Below are 17,647 nucleotides of genomic sequence, written 5' to 3'. Positions count from 1 at the left end.
ACAAGTAAGAAGAGAGTGTTATCTTAAAGGCTGTGAAGAAAAAGTATAGTAGTGGGATAGAGAGCCACAATCAGGGAGAGTGCAGGGAACTTCTGTTTTAGATAGAATGAAGGAGGTAACTTGTAGATTTGAGGAAATGTATAGAGTTTTTGGAGAGATAAGTAAGGGACACAGTAAGTGAAATCTTTGAGGCAGTAACAAGCTTGGTATTTGAGGAGTAAGAAAGTCAACATGCAGTCATTTGAAGGTAATGCATGCAGTATAGAATATTAGTCAAGGATGAGATTATAGAAAATTATGTATTGTGGGACCATGAGAAAGGTTTATATTTTGTTCTGAATGTTATGGGAAGCCTTTAGAGGGTTTTGTATAAGGGAATGATAAGTCAATCTCATCTGTGAATATTGGATTATAGGAGGGTACAAGAAAAATCATATACCAGTTAGGAATCTGTAGCAGTATCTTGTGAAATAAATGATGGTAGCTTGTAGCAGATGTATAATGGAAATAGGGAAAAGTGGTCAAATTAAGATATATTTTACAATAGAGTAGACAGAACTTGCTGATGAAGAAAAGAAAGTCTTAGAGGATGATTGAATAAAGTATTGGCATTGTTTACTGAGATGAGGACAATGCTAACATGGTGAAGAAAATTGAAAAGTTATATTTTGGCCATTAAAACTGAAAAGTCTGGAGCTGACAGAAGCCTTTGGGGATCAGTATATAAATTTGAGATTGATCAGTACACAGTTGTTATGGAAGTTAGGAAGAGGCTAGGAGGAGAGAATCCAGCAAAAGAGACTGAGAGATGGCCTTTTAGGAAATAGGACAATTGAGAGACCGTGGTGGCTTGAGGACAGATGAAGTTTTAGGAGGCAGGAAATATTGAATTGTCATATGCTGTCTGGACATCTAATAAGATGAACATATACTGTTAAACCTATGATTTAGTAACTTAGAGATCATTGATGAGAATGGTTTCAATGGAGCAGTAAGGGGAAAACCCAGTAGTTTGTGAAAGAATGCAAAGGTGAGGATCTGCAGCTATTTATTACATATAACTTTTTCAAGGTGTTTTGCTACTAAAGGAAATATAAATGATATATGATAGTCTCTTAAATATCATATTTATATTTATTATATATTATATATATGTTTATCATTATATTATATATATTGTATCATGTATTCACCCTTATATATAGCTAGAGGTGGATGTGGGATCAAGGAATTTTTTTCTAGAGGATACTTTATGACATGTTTGTTTTCTAGTTTTCCTAACACTCATTTATTGAAGAAACCTTTCTTGCTGCCTTTGTTCAAAATCAATTGGTTGTAAATACGTAAATTTGCGGGGGAGAGGGGATTTCCCAGAACATTATATGTTTTTGTTGGACTGGACTATATCCATTTCTATGCAAGAACCATGCTGTTATTGGTTGCTATTATTCATGTTGTATATTTTGAAGTCAGTATCATAAGCCCTTCTGTTTTGAACTTTCTGCTCAGAATTGCTTTGGCTAATTAGGATGATTTGTGGTTCCATACAAATTTTAGGAGTGGTTTTTCCTACTTTTGTGGAGAATGTTGTTGATAATTTCAATAAGCATTGCATTGAATTGGTAGATTGTTTGGAAGAGTATGGACATGTTAGCAATACTCCATTTCTTCTGGTCCATGAACATGGAAGGTCTTTCCTTTTGTGTGTCTGTATGTGTATGTGTGTCTTCAGTTTCTTTCACCCAGCATTTTATACATTTTATTGTAGGGATCACCCATTTTATTGATTAAATGTATTCCTAGATGCTATTATTTATTTATTTATGGTTCTTGGGAATGGTATTGCTGACTTAATAATTTCTCAGTAATTTCATTATTAGCACATAAAAATGCTAATGACTTTTGTATATTGATTTTTGTATCCTGCAAGTTTAGTAAATTTATTTATTGTTTTAGTTTTTTTAGTGGAATCTTTGTGTTTTTCTATGTATAAAATCTTGTCTTTTGCAAACAGGGATAATTTGACTACCTCCTTTATTTGGATGCTCTTTCTTTCTCTTTGTCTTACTGCTCTTGCCAAAATCTGAAAAATTTTTAGTATAAAGCTCAAAATTTTCAGGTTTTGGATGTTTTGATTAGAGATGCTCAGTTTATAGTAGGGAACATGGTTTGTGTTATGAGAGAAGACCGATAGGTCGATTTGATGATGGGAAGACTTGTAAGATGACATTTTTCTCTTTTGTTAGTGAAATATGAAGTGATCAAATCTTGTTGGTTAGAGAAGATTCAGAAAAAGAATGTGAAATAGATGTCTCGGAAAATGGGAAAAAAATTTGCTGGGAAAATATGATAAGATTAGGGTGGAAGCTCAAATTACTCAATATTTATGATTATGAGTTTAAAATGAGATCTGGAAATAATAGTGCATATTTTTCTCCAGTTACTTTTAGATGTTTGTAACCTGCTTGGGTAAAAGATGAAAGTTGGCTTTCAGCAGAGTTGTGGTTTCCTGATAGAGATATTTATTTATTTAAAATTTTTATTTTGTTCCTTTTAGATACACATGACAGTAGAGTGTATTTTGGCATATTATACATACATGGAGTATAACTTATCCTATTTAGGGTCCCATTCTTGTGGTTGTACATGATGTGGAATTTCATTTGCTGTGTACTTCGAGTATAGGAAAGATATGTCCTGATCCCATCCCCTGGTAGAGATATTTAAAAAGATAGAATAAAAGTAGTAGGTAAAGGAGTGGTAATAGTGTTGTACTATCTAATAAAATTTGGCTGTGGGAAATTGAGGCCATGCCTTACTGGATTGGAAAAATGGTTAGCACCACTAATCAGGGAAATAGAAATCAAAACCACAGTGAGATATCACCCAGTATTCATGACTGAAGATAACAAGTGTTGATGAGGATGTAGAGAAATCAATTGCAGACCTTAACATTCAAATTAATAATATCAAACACAAGTAGAACAAGAGATTGACTAGTTTTGTGATATTAGGTAGGGTCACTTAATTATACGCTAACTTAATAAGTTCAGGTCAAAATTTCAAAATAGCTTTTTAAAAGCTAATTAATACATACACTTGAAAAGTAACTAGCTTTGAAAAATCATTATTTAAATTGGGAAAAGAGTATATATAGTTTGTAACTTTAGGGCCACTTTTTTAATCACTATTAATTTTAATTAGAATTTCAGTGTCAGGAATATTTCAATATGGACTTTGAGTTCTTGTTTCTAAAATAGTGACTTTTAACTAGTCAATTTTGATTATAAATTTACATTATCCATTATAAAGGAAAATGTGTTTTTTACAGATAATTTAAAGTTTTGATATTTGTTTAAATTAGGTACTCATGAGAAGCAAGAGATAAAGAAGAAGAAAGTTGAAAAAGGAATGCCTAATGTGCATCCTCCTGCTGCTTCAACTTCCAAGCCTTCTGCAGATCAGATTAGACAAAGTGTGAGACATTCCCTTAAAGATATTCTTATGAAAAGGTAACACACATTGTTATTACAGAATATTTCATAATATATGCTTCATATATTTGAAAAATAATTAAATTGTTCTAATTTTTAAGACTTACAGACTCAAATTTGAAGGTACCAGAGGAAAAAGCAGCAAAAGTTGCCACAAAAATTGAAAAAGAGCTTTTCTCTTTTTTTCGGGACACAGATGCTAAATATAAGAACAAATATAGAAGTTTGATGTTCAATCTGAAAGATCCTAAAAACAATGTAAGTGTGTTTTGCTCATACCTATGAATATTTATGCTTCCAACTTTTTTGAATACATAGTATCTAAGATTGTACTATAGTAGATCTATAATTTATTAATTGAAGTGAGATTATAGAATTATCTCTTAGTTTAGAACATGTGGATTTTTTTTTTTGTTTTGTTTTCATTTTTGTTGTTGTGGGAATGGAACCTGGGACTTTATGCATGTTAAGCAGACACTCTGCCACTGAGCAGTATCCCCAGCTTACAACATGCAACTATAATAGTGTTCATGCTACTGCTTTATGAATTTTTCATAGTACTGAGTACTTAGTGTTATATAAGCAGTATGTTAAAATACTACGTCTTACTTTGTTTTATGTGAATTTTCCTTGCATAATTGAAACTATTAAAAATTCTTTAATATGTATTCTTCAGAAAACTCTGTTAAGCTAAATTTCATAACACTGTATTATTACTTTTGATTTAAATCTGAAAATAGAGCCGCACACCTTAAAAACATAAATAGTATTTCGATTAAAAAAAAATAAAACAACAAGAAAATAAAGCTGGTTATAGTAGTGCATGCTGGTAGACACAACTTCTCAGGAGCCAAGGCAAGAGGATTGCTTGAGCCCAGGATTTCAGAGTTGTACTGGGCAACATAGAATTGATCTCAGAAAAGGAAAAAAAAAAAAAAAAAAAAACAACCCTATTGCATTTGGATAAATGGATGGAATTAGAGAAGATAATGCTAAGTGAAGTTAGCCAGTGCTAAAAAAAGCAAATGCCAATGTCTTCTTTGATATGAAGAAGCTGATTCATACTGGGATAGGGAGAGGGAGCACGAACTCTAGATAGGGGTTGGAGGGGAAGAGAAGGAGCATGGGGTTATTAATGATGGTGGAATGTGATGATCATTATCATCCAAAGTATAGGTATGAAGACAAGAATAGGTTGAATATACTGTGTATACAACCAGAGATATGGAAAATTTTGCTCTATATATGTAATAAGAATTGTAATGAATTCTGCTGTCATATATAAATTTAAAAAAATTAAAAAACAAAAAAAACCCCTATTGCAGGGTGAGCAACACCCTGCCTGGGTAGATTCCTGCTTAGGAGGTGTGAGCCGTCTGGGAAATAAATTCTGAAATAATTGGTAAGAAATAAAGATAGAGCCAGAGATTAGATATAAAAAGTGGAGCATCTGATAGATCTTACAGTCCTGATAGGAACTGGAATTGAACAACTGAACAAAGACTCTGATTCTTTCTTTAAGGGGGAGTACATCAAAGGCAGGGATAAGGTTTCATGAGTCTTGGTAGTCTTGGTTGGGTACTTCTCAGTGTGGCAGGGGTCTTACAGTAAACATGTTGATTGGCATTTTGGTAAGCCACATTAATCTTTGAGAGGCTATGTGTGGCTCCAGTGGGTCACTCCGTCTCTGGTGCTGTGCTGAACTTGTGATGGAGCTAAGTAGGAAGCCACATGAGCCAGGTGTTCTCAAACCAGCAGGATTGCTGTTGGGAGTTCCCAACACCTGGTTTTCCTGCCTAATGGGTTCAACATCGTTTTAGTTCATAGGGTTCGTATATAGATGGCTTCCAGCAAAACCCCAAAATAATTCCAATGAAACACAATAAGAATATAACAACAATAACAACAACAAAAAAAAACTAGGGCTGGGGATGTGGCTCAAGCGGTAGCGCGCTCGCCTGGCAAGCTTGCGGCCGGGGTTCGATCCTCAGCACCACATACAAACAAAGATGTTGTGTCTGCCAAAAAATAAATATTAAAGAATTCTCTCTCTCTCTCTCTTTAAAAAAAAAAAATCTAAACCATTTTTACCAAATTCAACATAACTTTAGTTCTAAATATCTTTATCAGTGGAGTAACATTTGTTGAATCTTGTGTTTTCTTGAGATTTCTTATTTGAGACTTAGGGAAAGCTCAAACCTGTGTGTGTCAGTGTAAAAGGTATACCTGTGGTGAGTATACTAAGCAGAAGTGATGCCAGTGAACACTTTCAAAGTTCTAAACATGATTGATCTCTTTTGTGTTACATTTACCTAAGTTTAGCAGTAATTGTGTTACAGATGACTCTAGGTAATGGAATATTAATTAAATGTGACCTTCTTATGTAAAAGTTTGAACATATGTGATATAAATTTCTAAAAGGATATTTACTGCAATACAGTCAACCTTCAATATCCTTGCATTCTGATCCACTGATTGAACCATTAGCAGGTCAAAAAATACTAAAAAAAATTTTTTTACAAAGGAAAAAATTGACTCTGTACTAAACATGTACAGACTTATTTTTCTAATTTATGTCCTCTAAATAGAGTTTGGTAATGATGTACATGGCACTTACATTGTATTAGATATTATAAGTAATCCTAGAGATGGTCTAAATTATAGTTATGCATCCCTTAACAACAGGGCTGCTTTTTGTAAAATTTAACATTGTGAATTGAACCATTGTGTAAACTTCAAAGAGCATATTTACACAAATGAAGACAGTTAATGACATCTTTTTTTGTCATTAAATGATATAATCTTGTGTCCACCATCACACTGATGCAGCCCATTGTTGACTGAGATGTTGTGACATGTCACATGACATGTGTGCAAGCAAGTACATAGGTGACATGCAAATAGTATATTATTCTTTATAAGGGACTAAAACATCTGAGGATTTTGGTGTCCATGGGAAGTCCTAGAACCATTCCCCCTGCAGATACTGAGGGATAACTATATGTGATTTAAGCATTTTCTTGAACTATACTTAAAGTCTACATTATGCAATCTGCTATTATTGCCCAAGAGAAATAAAATATTTCTCTTTTTTTAAAAAAATTTTTATTTTTAGTTGTAGACAGACACAATAACTTTATTTTGTTTATTTTTTTTTTACGTGGTGCTGAGGATTGAACCCAGTGCCTCACACATGCGAGGCAAGTGTTCTACCATTGAGCCATAAACCCAGCCCCAGATATTTCTTGAATAATCTAGCTTTTCTTTAGTAATTAAATAAAGACTGACTTCCTTTAGATTTTTCTTTTAAATTTGATTCTTTACACTGTGTCCCATCCGAGACTATCAGAATTTAAACATGTAAAATATTAAAATATGGATGATATTGAGTAAAGCTCTTTTAGGTAGTTCCCTTCTATACTATGGATTGGTTATTATGACAGAATATGTCCCTGGATAGACTTAATACAATTTTTGAATAGGTCTATAATGGTCCCTCTATATGTGCTTCTCCACTGTGTTGATTTTTATATTAAATGTATATTTTGCTGCCTTACAATATAAACTTTTTGTATAACTTTGTGTAATATGTAACATAGAAATCATTAAGTATTTGTAAATGAATTTTCAACATTATATCTTTATTTATTACAAGCTTATATACAGCAGCTCCTCTTTTAAAAATGTTTCTCTCTCTTTTTCTTTACATTTTCAAATCCATTCAGATACTGTTTAAAAAAGTATTGAAAGGAGAAGTAACTCCTGACCATCTTATAAGAATGAGTCCAGAAGAACTAGCTTCTAAAGAGTTAGCTGCTTGGAGACGAAGAGAAAACAGACATGTAAGAATATCTATAAATATGTGTTTGATTATCAAAACCTATATTTTTCCATCATTAGGGAAAAATATAGAGAGATAAATTCATTATAGAATACGCAGTAATGAAGATTTTTTGTTCTGTGTTCTTCTAATTGTTTCTGCTATATTTTTCTAGTTTCTTTTTTTTTTTTTTTTAAGAGATGGTGATCTTGATATGTTGCCCAGACTGGCCTGAACTCCTGGGCTTACCTCCTGTCTCTCAATTATCTGGGACTGCTGATGCATGCTTCCTCTGTTTCTCAAAATTCTTCTGTTTTTCTTGATCTCTGCAGGGTTTTTTCATTTCCTCTGATTTTAGGCTATAGAATTGCTTTGTGATTTATTGTTGTATTTTCGCAATCAGAAGAATGGGAAAATAGGTAATTTTTTCCTTAATCACATATGTATTTTTCATAAACATAGTTTGAAGGTATTATGAATATTGGTAGTCTATAGAGCCAAATGAAATAAGTCCAAATAAAAATTTTGTGCTAGTTTACAGTTCTTTATTATTTGACGTTTAAATTTCAAAAACTCTGAAAAAATAAGGTTTTTTTTTTTAAATATGGATCTAATTTATTGATAAAACCTGACCTGACCTGAGTGTAAGTGTTCACATTCACAGAAATACTGTGTATTTAATTTTATGGTAATATCTCAGATTTAACGGGAATATTATTAAAACATATAGTGTGTACTCCATACTGCATTTTTAGAACTGAAAAAATTCTGAAAGTTAATAGGTGCCAATAATTTTCAGTTGAGGATTGTGAACTTGAAGTACCTTTAAAGAGTAAGTGAGTATATGACTTAGAGCTATTGTTACAACGAGATATTGGACTGTATTACCTAACATCTTACCTCTTCTTCTTTGCCTCCATATCACAAATATGCATATGCCTATCCTGTAGAATTTTCTTTTTTTTTTTTTTTTTTTAAGTTTTCTCTTTGTTTTTCCCCTGGTACTGGGGATTAAACCAGCTGGGGTCACAGCTCAGTTTACCACTGAGCTGTGACCCCAGCCCCTTTCTATTTTATTTTTTAAAATTTTGAGACAGAGTCTCAGTAAGTTGCAGAAACTGATCTAAGTTTTACTATCCTTCTTTCTTAGCCTCCTGATTCCCTGGCATTTTAAGTATGTGCCACTTTGCCTGGCCTTTCTCATGCTTTGAAATTGGCTGCAAGTATCATCGACATTGAAAATGAACTTATTTTTTTCCTTAGGCCCCATATCTGATTTCTTCCTATAATGGATGATTTGCCCTTAACAAAGGCAATAAAAATGAGCAGACCCATCTTTACCTTCCTTTACTCCATTCTTTTCCCAGCTACCTTTTACTAATTTTTGCAGTATATGCTATGTTTTTAGGTTTTGTTGCTAAGCTTGTTCAACTGTGAATTATCATTGTTATTAAGTAGGCTCAGTCAGGAGACAACTAATAGTGGACTGCTGAGTTATTTTTGATCTTTGCATAAACTGCCATTGTTGGGAAAGTTAGAACATCAAATTAGGAATCTAGGGATAAGATAGTTCCTATTTCCCTGTGGTAGCTGCCAGAAAGTACAAAATCAGGAAACAGATTTCAAATATAAATAATGTTTCACTGATGTACAAATTTTATTGCCCAAGTGGCATCCTTTTATAAGATACATGTGAAATTCTCATGGCTGGGTTATAGTCTACTTCTTATAACTTCAACACTTAAAACAATCTCTGGCATATATAAGCTCTCAGTATATGTATTTTGTATGAGAGGACTACTTAAAGATTAAAAAAAAGAAAAATCATGTATAATGAATTGTTGATTTTTAGGTAAGCTTTTATTATTATTTAAAGCATACATTTGGAAATACATATTTTTAAATTAAATCTTTCCTGTAATATATTTCCTGTTAGACCATAGAAATGATTGAGAAAGAGCAGAGAGAAGTTGAAAGACGACCAATCACAAAAATAACTCATAAAGGTGAAATAGAAATTGAGAGTGATGCCCCAATGAAAGAACAAGAAGCAGTCATGGAGATTCAGGTAAAGATAATAGATGTATGTTTTATAGCTTATTAAAAAAAAGTAGAAAGTAAAATAAAGTAGAAAGAAAAATTTTGAAACTGTCTACTTTAAAATACTTATTGATTTAATGATTTTTGAGATTGTTTGGAGTATTATTTCTGTTAGCATACAGGTTATTTGCATTATAGGCACCTTTTAAAAAACTTGTTATGATGTAGATTATTGGGGTACTTTGTAGTAATTTTTTTATAGGCTTAGAAATCAGGAGATTCTTAAGACTTATGTGAGAGATGATACACCTTTTTTATTTTCAGATTTCAAATGAGGAAATAATTTCAAATCTTAATAAAAGCTTTGAAGAGTGAGGAATTTTCAGCTTTGGCTTTATTTTACCTAATAGCTATAGTTTTCAAAAGAAATAGTAAAAAAAAAAAAAACTATAATAATTTTATTCTGGAAAAATATCAACAGAAATATAAATAGTGTTTTGTAATTGAGGTCATATTTTACTGGATAAAACTAATTTTTGTTCTCACTTATACTAGGAAACTACAGCTACTAAGTCATTGGAGAAGCCAGAGGGATCTGAAAAACAAAAAGAAGAGCTTGATTCCATGTCTAAAGATACCACTAGTCAACACAGACAGCATCTTTTTGATCTTAACTGCAAAATTTGCATAGGTAATTGAAATTTTTCTTCCTAAAATGTTGTATTCATTGTTAAAAGGGAATACTTATGTATTAATATTTGTAATTTAAGTAGGTTTTAGTTTATCAGTTCTTGGCTACAGAAATAACAAATGTTGAAAATTTATTTGGCAAGAAAACATAGACTGCACTGGGTTGTCTAGAATGGTTGGCTGAAGAATTGATGTTGAAGCCAAGATGTGAAGGTTGAGGTGTTCCTACAGAGAGGAGGGCAAGAACATTAGTGGGAATGACATGAACCTGCATTAAATTCAAGAAGAGGAGAGAAGCATATGATTTGATTGAAGATCAAGAGATCACATTTTCAAGTGTCTTATAACCATTTTTTCAAGCTTCACATTTAATAGTAGCAGTGAAATTGGTTTAATAAGTAGTGACCAGCATTTCAAAACAAACAAAAATATCACTATGGATGATGTTTATTGTGGTATGATTTTGTGAAACTTTAGTTCCAAAATCAGAATACATATATACACAGGAATGCACAGAGATATATAAATTTAACAATAGCACAGAAGAATATTTGTCAAATATTGCTAGACTTGACCTATTTTCAGAAAGCTTTACAGTGATTTCTTTTTCCTTCTTGATACTATAATCTAAAATCAATGTCATCTTCTAAACTTTACTGATAGTTTTCATGTTTTAGTAACTTAAGTAGTACTGAATTGTGCATGTATAGTCTGAACCAATGCTATATATGGCACCAAGTAGGATAGATATGTACAGGTCTGTATGTTACTTCCCAGTACTGTTGGATTTTGATATATTTAGGTAAAAAATTATCAGGGGACCAAGAAAACTATTCAGGGTTCTTGTTATAATATTTTTATTTTAGCATGTCTAAGTTGCTTAACATTCTTTTCCTAATTTTTCATAAGAGTAAGAGAAAAATTATATTCTCTGTTTCATTTTACTCATGATATATTTTACATTTAGGAAGTAATGGTAAAATGATTCAAAAGTGAAATTAAATATAGTACTGGTAGATCTTCCACAGTATGCTGTGAATTGCATTTCATATCAGCTAGTTTCCCTAGGGTTGGCAAGTGGGGATAACACTGGTAAAATTTTTTGTTGATTCTTAAATATAGGTATAACATAATCTATTATATTATAATGAAATGATAATAATTTAGATATTACTCCAGGAAATGTATGATTATTCAATAATGGAATCAGAGAAACTAAATAAATTATAGAAAGTAAATGCAAATCAATTGCAGTTAATAACAATGGTTTGTTTTGTTATCTTTTGGTACCTTCTGGCATTAGGTCGAATGGCACCACCTGTAGATGATCTCTCTCCAAAAAAAGTGAAAGTTGTTGTTGGAGTTGCTCGGAAACATTCAGACAATGAAGCAGAAAGTATAGCAGACGCATTGTCTTCAACTTCCAATATTTTAACTTCTGAATTCTTTGAAGAGGAGAAACAAGAGTCTCCAAAATCAACATTCTCTCCTGCTCCACGGTAGTTTTCTGTTAATTTCTTTAATAATCAATAGATTTTTTGCTAAATTATGCTTGAAAATCTTCAGAAACAGAAAAGTGACGTATTTCTTGAACCTTTCTTTTGAGAAAGTAATTATACCTTATTGTACTGTAAACTGAGATAAAAGAATAAAACTTTGAAATTTAAATTTATTTTGAGTGGTTAGAATGAGATAGTTGAGTATGCAGGGAAATGCTTAACAACTCTAATGATGCTGTTCCTGAGAGGCAGGAGATAAATTTTTAAAGGAAAATTGTTCTGACTTCATTGGGCCTGGCCTGTCTGCCTAAACCAGCCAAATGGATGACTGTGTGAAACATGACAGTAAATATGAATGTAATTTCGCAGAGTGAAAATGTAAAATTTTTGATAGCCTTTATATATTTTGGCCTTCTTGACCTACTAAAATAGCAGTAACTGATGACAAAGTAAGAAGTGGATTTGTTCATTGATCTTTAGGCTGCTGACTTCTTAATATCATTTTTAGTCCAGAGATGCCTGGAACTGTTGAAGTTGAGTCTACCTTCCTGGCTCGATTGAACTTTATCTGGAAAGGTTTTATCAACATGCCTTCTGTGGCAAAATTTGTTACCAAAGCCTACCCAGTGTCTGGCTCCCCTGAATACTTGACAGAGGTACTGTGAACTTTTCTGTCGTTCTGTGCTTGAGTGACATGCGTGTTTCCAGCATCTAATAATAAAAAATATTTATTAATAATAATTATTCAATAGTTCAAGTAATGGAATTATGAATTCACAAATGGATTTATAGCATTGTAGAATACTATACTATGAAAATTTTGGACCCACATGTCCTTTATTCTTTTTGAGATGTACTTCAACATATCAGAGAATTAAAAATCAAAGAATGTGTCTGTATGGATATCCAAGTTTGTCTTTAAATATAGACTTACATAAGTTATTGGCATGGCTTATGGCCTTCAGTGTTAGTCCATCAGGAAGATTTCTTGTTGTTAAGTAAGTCTTCTAATTCTTCCACTACTTATTTTTCCAGCTTCATGATTATAGATCTTACCTACTTATTTCTGTGAGCATGATGTAGACTGGAAATTGATGCTTTACAATTAATTGACAGTCCCATGAGACTAGTGTCCATACTTGCAACAATGATACCTTTGTTGATTTTATACTTGGGGGAATAGGAAGAAACTATTACATAATGTTTATAGAAAATAAACAACAGTAGCATCATAAAATCATTATTAATGACAAAGTATGACATTTTAAAACTATTTTGAAGGTAATATATTTGGGTGCAAAAGGAAAACAAATCAGTACACATGTACTATATTTAAGTTGAGATTATATTTTACTGTTATGTTCGTATCTGACATTATTCTTTTCATTCTTTCTGAATCCGGTGAGCATAAACAGATTCTTACAGTATTTCAAAAAGCCTAAATCACATGTCTTTTCTTTCTAAGGCTAACATAAACTAATCTTTTGGCTAGGCTGAAATTAGTTTAATGTAATATTGTCTAGCTAATGTTGATCCGTTTGTTTGACAGTTTTGTGTTTAGGTTATAAAGAAACATTTACATAAAATTTGCATGATACAAGATATTTTAGAAATATGAAATTATTTAAGGAGAAAATTTAAATGGGCCAGTGATATTGTTTTTTTGCGGGGGGAAATCTGTTGAGAAATTTACTCTTTGATTAGGTCATGGTGAAGATAAATCTTTTGAATAGAGAATTAGGTCCTAAATCAAAACTCCTTTGATTTTATACAAAATTATGTTCCTCACTAAGTGGTTGCTGTCCAGACCTCTACTGCTGCTTTCCAATTATTTTTAGTTTGATTGGAACTAAACTAAAATCCTCCCCAAAATATTTAAAACAATATAAACTTAAGTGAATTTAATATCAATTAATTATACATTTGTGATTTTCATTAAACTTCATGGAAGAGATAGGAATAGAATGAAGAAAGTTATAAATATTTATTATTATTAATATTTTTATTGATTTTATGTATAATTGTTTATTTGTAGAATATTATGCTTTCTTTAAAAATGCTCTGCTTTATTATAATATTATTCTTCTTTGAAAAAATATATTTTATAATTAAATTTGATAACCTGAAATACAACTGGTAATGATTAAGGAATATCTTGGCCTACTACCACCAAAAAGAAAAAGGGGGGGGCAATTGGGAACCATCTCTCATCTCTCTGAATATTTTGAAATGTCTTGTACTCTTCTTGGGTTGTAATGTGGTATGTTTGCCTTTTTGGCGGGCAGGGAGCATTGGGGATTGAACCTAGGGACACTTTACAGTGGATCTACATCTCCAGCCCTTCTTAATTTTTGCCAGCATCTATTTATTTATTTAGTTTTGAATTTTCGTTTTTAACTTTATTTATTTATTTTTATGTGGTGCTGAGGATCAAATCCAGTGCCTCACATTTGCTAGGCAAGCACTCTACCACTGAGCCACAACCCCTGTCCTAATTTTTTCATTTTTGCGACCAGGATCTGTCTCTGAGTTACTTAGGATCTCACTAAGTTACCAAGGTTGACCTCAAACTTGTGATCTTCCTGCCTCAGCCTCCTGAGTTGCTAGGATTATAGATGTGTACTACCTCTCCTGGCACTAAGACTCCTAATAGTTGTTATTTTAGGTGTCATTTCTTTGGAGTTGACATTTGAAATAAAACCTAATTGTTTTCTATATTGTATTGTGTTTTCTGATACATTTGTATTTACTTTGTGGGGAAGTTGAACTTTGTGTAGTATGTGTGTACATCACTGAGCTATTTTAGTCCCAGCCCTATTTACTTATTATTGTTAGCATTTCAGATTGGTCTTAAAGCTAAGTTTGTGTGAATTATGAATAGTATAATGAAAATTGATCATTTACATTTTTTTATTATAGGATCTCCCAGATAGTATTCAAGTAGGTGGCAGGATATCACCTCAGACAGTTTGGGATTATGTGGAAAAAATAAAAGCATCAGGAACCAAGGTGAGAATACTTTTTTTCACAATATCAGTGTGGGAAAATATTTGCAAAATAAATTACTCAGAGTTCTTATGCAAGTATGTATGGTCTCCTGGGAAAGAAAGCCAGTATAAATTCCAAATGTTCATAATATACCTCATCAAAACTAACTAAGGCTGTTTGATAAGGCGCAAAACAGCCTAGCATTCCCTTTTATTTTCTGCTTTTTGGTATGCTTTCTCTGTGGCTTCTGTCAGCGTTTCCAAAGAAATGTTTTACAGTAAGTATTGAAATTCATCTGGAATTCTGCCTTTCTTCAATTATAGATGTTTGTTTTAGTTAGGGGATAGCTAAGCTTTTGCAATAAAGAAACTCTAAAATATGTTGGTTTAAACAAGACAGACAGGTCCCCCCCCCCCTTCTGTCAGGCCAGTCATTCAAAGTGGTTAGACTTTATAGGACCATTTAGAAACCAGTTTTCTTACTTCTTGTCCTTTTTTTTATTTCCAAAAGTGTTTCCTTCATTAGTTGGACATAGTAAAAGCTGACTCATCAGTATCAAATGAGAACTGTTTATTGAGTTCTGTAAAAGAAAGACCCAGAAATTGTGTTTGTCACTTTATTTCCCTTAATTTCCACTGGTTAGAACTTAGTCACATACATAGTTGCAGGGGAAGCTGGGAAAGGAATTTCTTTTGGATAGTCATGTGCCCAGCTGAAAGTTAAGGCCTTGTTAGTGATAGGGAGAAAGAAGGAGAATACATACTAGCAGATAATTAGTAGCGTTTATTGTGATAATACTTTTCTTTTTCCTTTATATATTTTATATCTTTTTTTTTTTTTTTGGTAACTCAGAATAAGTACTACACAGGAATAATTTAATCATAGAAGTTGTTTTTCCCAGTAAGTGATCTCATAATATCTAGCATATTAGAGGCATTTGATGAATAAATCTTGAGTAAGTAAACATTAATTTTTTGCCTTTTCTGGAAATTTTCAGTTTTTATTTGAAGTGATCCAAAATGCATAGTCTTAAACTGAAAAGAGTAATTTTTTCCAATTTATAGATATTAGACGTTAACTTGATACAGTGTTAGAAAGTAATTAAGCTTGGAGACAGTATAAAAAATATTACTGCATTTATTTGCTGTCACTTTCTCATGATAATAAAAACAGGGAGTATCACTCTTGAACATTTTGAGAATTACTCTTGAATCTACCCATGTATTACTGCCCTATACTTCATTACTGCCCTTCATTGTTGCTTCATTGTTGAGGCAACAACATTATGATGGTTGTTATTAATACAGCTTAAGTATTCTTAATCTGAAATGCTTGAGACCAGAAGTGTCTGAGATTTTAGATTTTTTGGATTTGAGAATATTTGCATGTACATAATAGACTTGGGAATGGGACCCAAGTCTAAATATAAAATGTATTTATGTTCTTATACCACCTTATACACCAAGCCTGAAAGTAATTATATATAGTATGTTTAGGGTACCTTTGGTTTGTATCCTGTCATGTGAGATCAGGTTTACATGTTGGCACTCAAAAATTTCAGGTTTTGGGGTGTTTCAGATTTTGCATTATCAGATTAGGGATGTACAACCATATATGTATGGTGATTTCTAATCTAAAGTCAGGCAGTTTAGATGATAGGCATTGTATAAAAAGTAGAACCAGAGTTCATCTCATTCACTTGTTTCCCCTAGGCAAACAGCAAAGTATACGACTTACCCAAATGACTTTACAAAATTTAAGGTCTGTGTGCATTTGAAGTCTTTTCACATAGTCCCTTTGTGTTCCTTAATTCAGTTCCTGTAAACTGGAGTATCAGTAGGTTTGTGTGTTTGGGATATATGTTAGTCTTCTTTTATGTGACAGCTTATTTTTTTTTTTTTGAGTTTTTAACCTGCAGCCAACTATGGTTCAAAAATATTAAATGGAAAATTCCAGAAATAATTTATAAATTTTAAATTGTACATCCTTCTGAGTAGCATGATGAAATCTTGCTCCATCCTACTCTTTCTAACCTAAGATATTAGACATTCCTTTGTCCAGTGTATCCAGGATCCGTGCCGTGTACATTATCCACTGGCTAGTTCTTGTGGTCACAAAACAGAAGAGTATTGATACTGATATATTGTAATAAGATCGTTCTATTTTATTATTATTATTGTTAATCTCTTACTGTAAGTAATTTATCAACTTTACCATACATATGTACCTACAGGAAAATATTACAGCAAAATATTACAGCATTTGTAGGATTGAATAATATCTGCAGTTCCAGGAATCCACTGGGAATAGTGGAATATAAACCAACAGATAAGGGGAAACTACTGTGTAAATAAATACATGGTGGGGTGGTGGTGGTGTATACTATTAATTCACAGTGTACCAAAAATATAGGCAGCTCTCCGGAGGTTATAGCATTGGAAGTCAGGGTGTTGTATAGATATCAAAGACTTGAATTTCAGTGTCATCTGTGCTACTAACAAATGTATCACATTGAACAAATTGATTAATCACCTTGGCACTCAATTTCTAGTGGAATGCCAGCAGATAAAGCATGCTCGTCAGTGGATCAGCAGAGATCTTAAGAGTTGCTTCCTTTTAGTCTTCTCATTTGTATTTAAGTTGGCAAGACAATCATCATTATAAAATTCACTGTATTACTACTAATTGAGAAATAGTATTTAAAACCAAGCTAGTTTTAGGTTATTTAAAACAACTATTTGTTACTTTCTTGAATAGGAAATATGTGTGGTTCGCTTTACACCAGTAACTGAAGAAGATCAAATTTCTTATACTTTGCTGTTTGCGTACTTCAGTAGCAGAAAGCGCTATGGAGTAGCCGCTAACAACATGAAGCAGGTTAAAGATATGTACCTTATTCCTTTGGGTGCTGCAGATAAAATTCCACATCCTCTTGTGCCTTTCGATGGACCTGGTAAGTACATGTATTAATAACAGAGTAAGATTGTGTAAAGTGAGAATTAGGACCAGAGTGAAAGAATGACTGTTTGCCTTCTTGGGATCTAGCCCTCTAGAGATGACTTGACAGGGCTAAGCATCCTTTAAATATTTTGTAATAAATTTTATGATGCAGAATT

General features: G+C 32.3%; 1 protein-coding gene across 10 annotated transcripts in view; it reads left to right on the top strand.

Annotated features, from left to right (window-relative positions):
• Phf3 (PHD finger protein 3) overlaps positions 1 to 17,647 on the top strand; it is an 84,774-nt gene that overhangs the window by 64,223 nt on the left and 2,904 nt on the right. For all 10 annotated transcript variants that reach the window (XM_040282886.2, XM_005318520.4, XM_040282891.2 and 7 more), the window contains 9 exons: positions 3,365 to 3,512; positions 3,596 to 3,752; positions 7,220 to 7,336; positions 9,251 to 9,382; positions 9,910 to 10,045; positions 11,348 to 11,543; positions 12,052 to 12,199; positions 14,463 to 14,552; positions 17,289 to 17,484. In XM_040282886.2, the coding sequence (XP_040138820.2) occupies positions 3,365 to 3,512; positions 3,596 to 3,752; positions 7,220 to 7,336; positions 9,251 to 9,382; positions 9,910 to 10,045; positions 11,348 to 11,543; positions 12,052 to 12,199; positions 14,463 to 14,552; positions 17,289 to 17,484 (1,320 nt within the window). The remainder of the gene's footprint in view (positions 1 to 3,364; positions 3,513 to 3,595; positions 3,753 to 7,219; positions 7,337 to 9,250; positions 9,383 to 9,909; positions 10,046 to 11,347; positions 11,544 to 12,051; positions 12,200 to 14,462; positions 14,553 to 17,288; positions 17,485 to 17,647) is intronic.

This window comes from Ictidomys tridecemlineatus, chromosome 8 (assembly GCF_052094955.1).
Source record: "Ictidomys tridecemlineatus isolate mIctTri1 chromosome 8, mIctTri1.hap1, whole genome shotgun sequence".
Classification (NCBI taxonomy): domain Eukaryota; kingdom Metazoa; phylum Chordata; class Mammalia; order Rodentia; family Sciuridae; genus Ictidomys; species Ictidomys tridecemlineatus.
The sequence above is the reverse complement of the archived record's forward strand: the minus strand, read 5'-3'. Positions and strand labels throughout refer to the sequence as shown.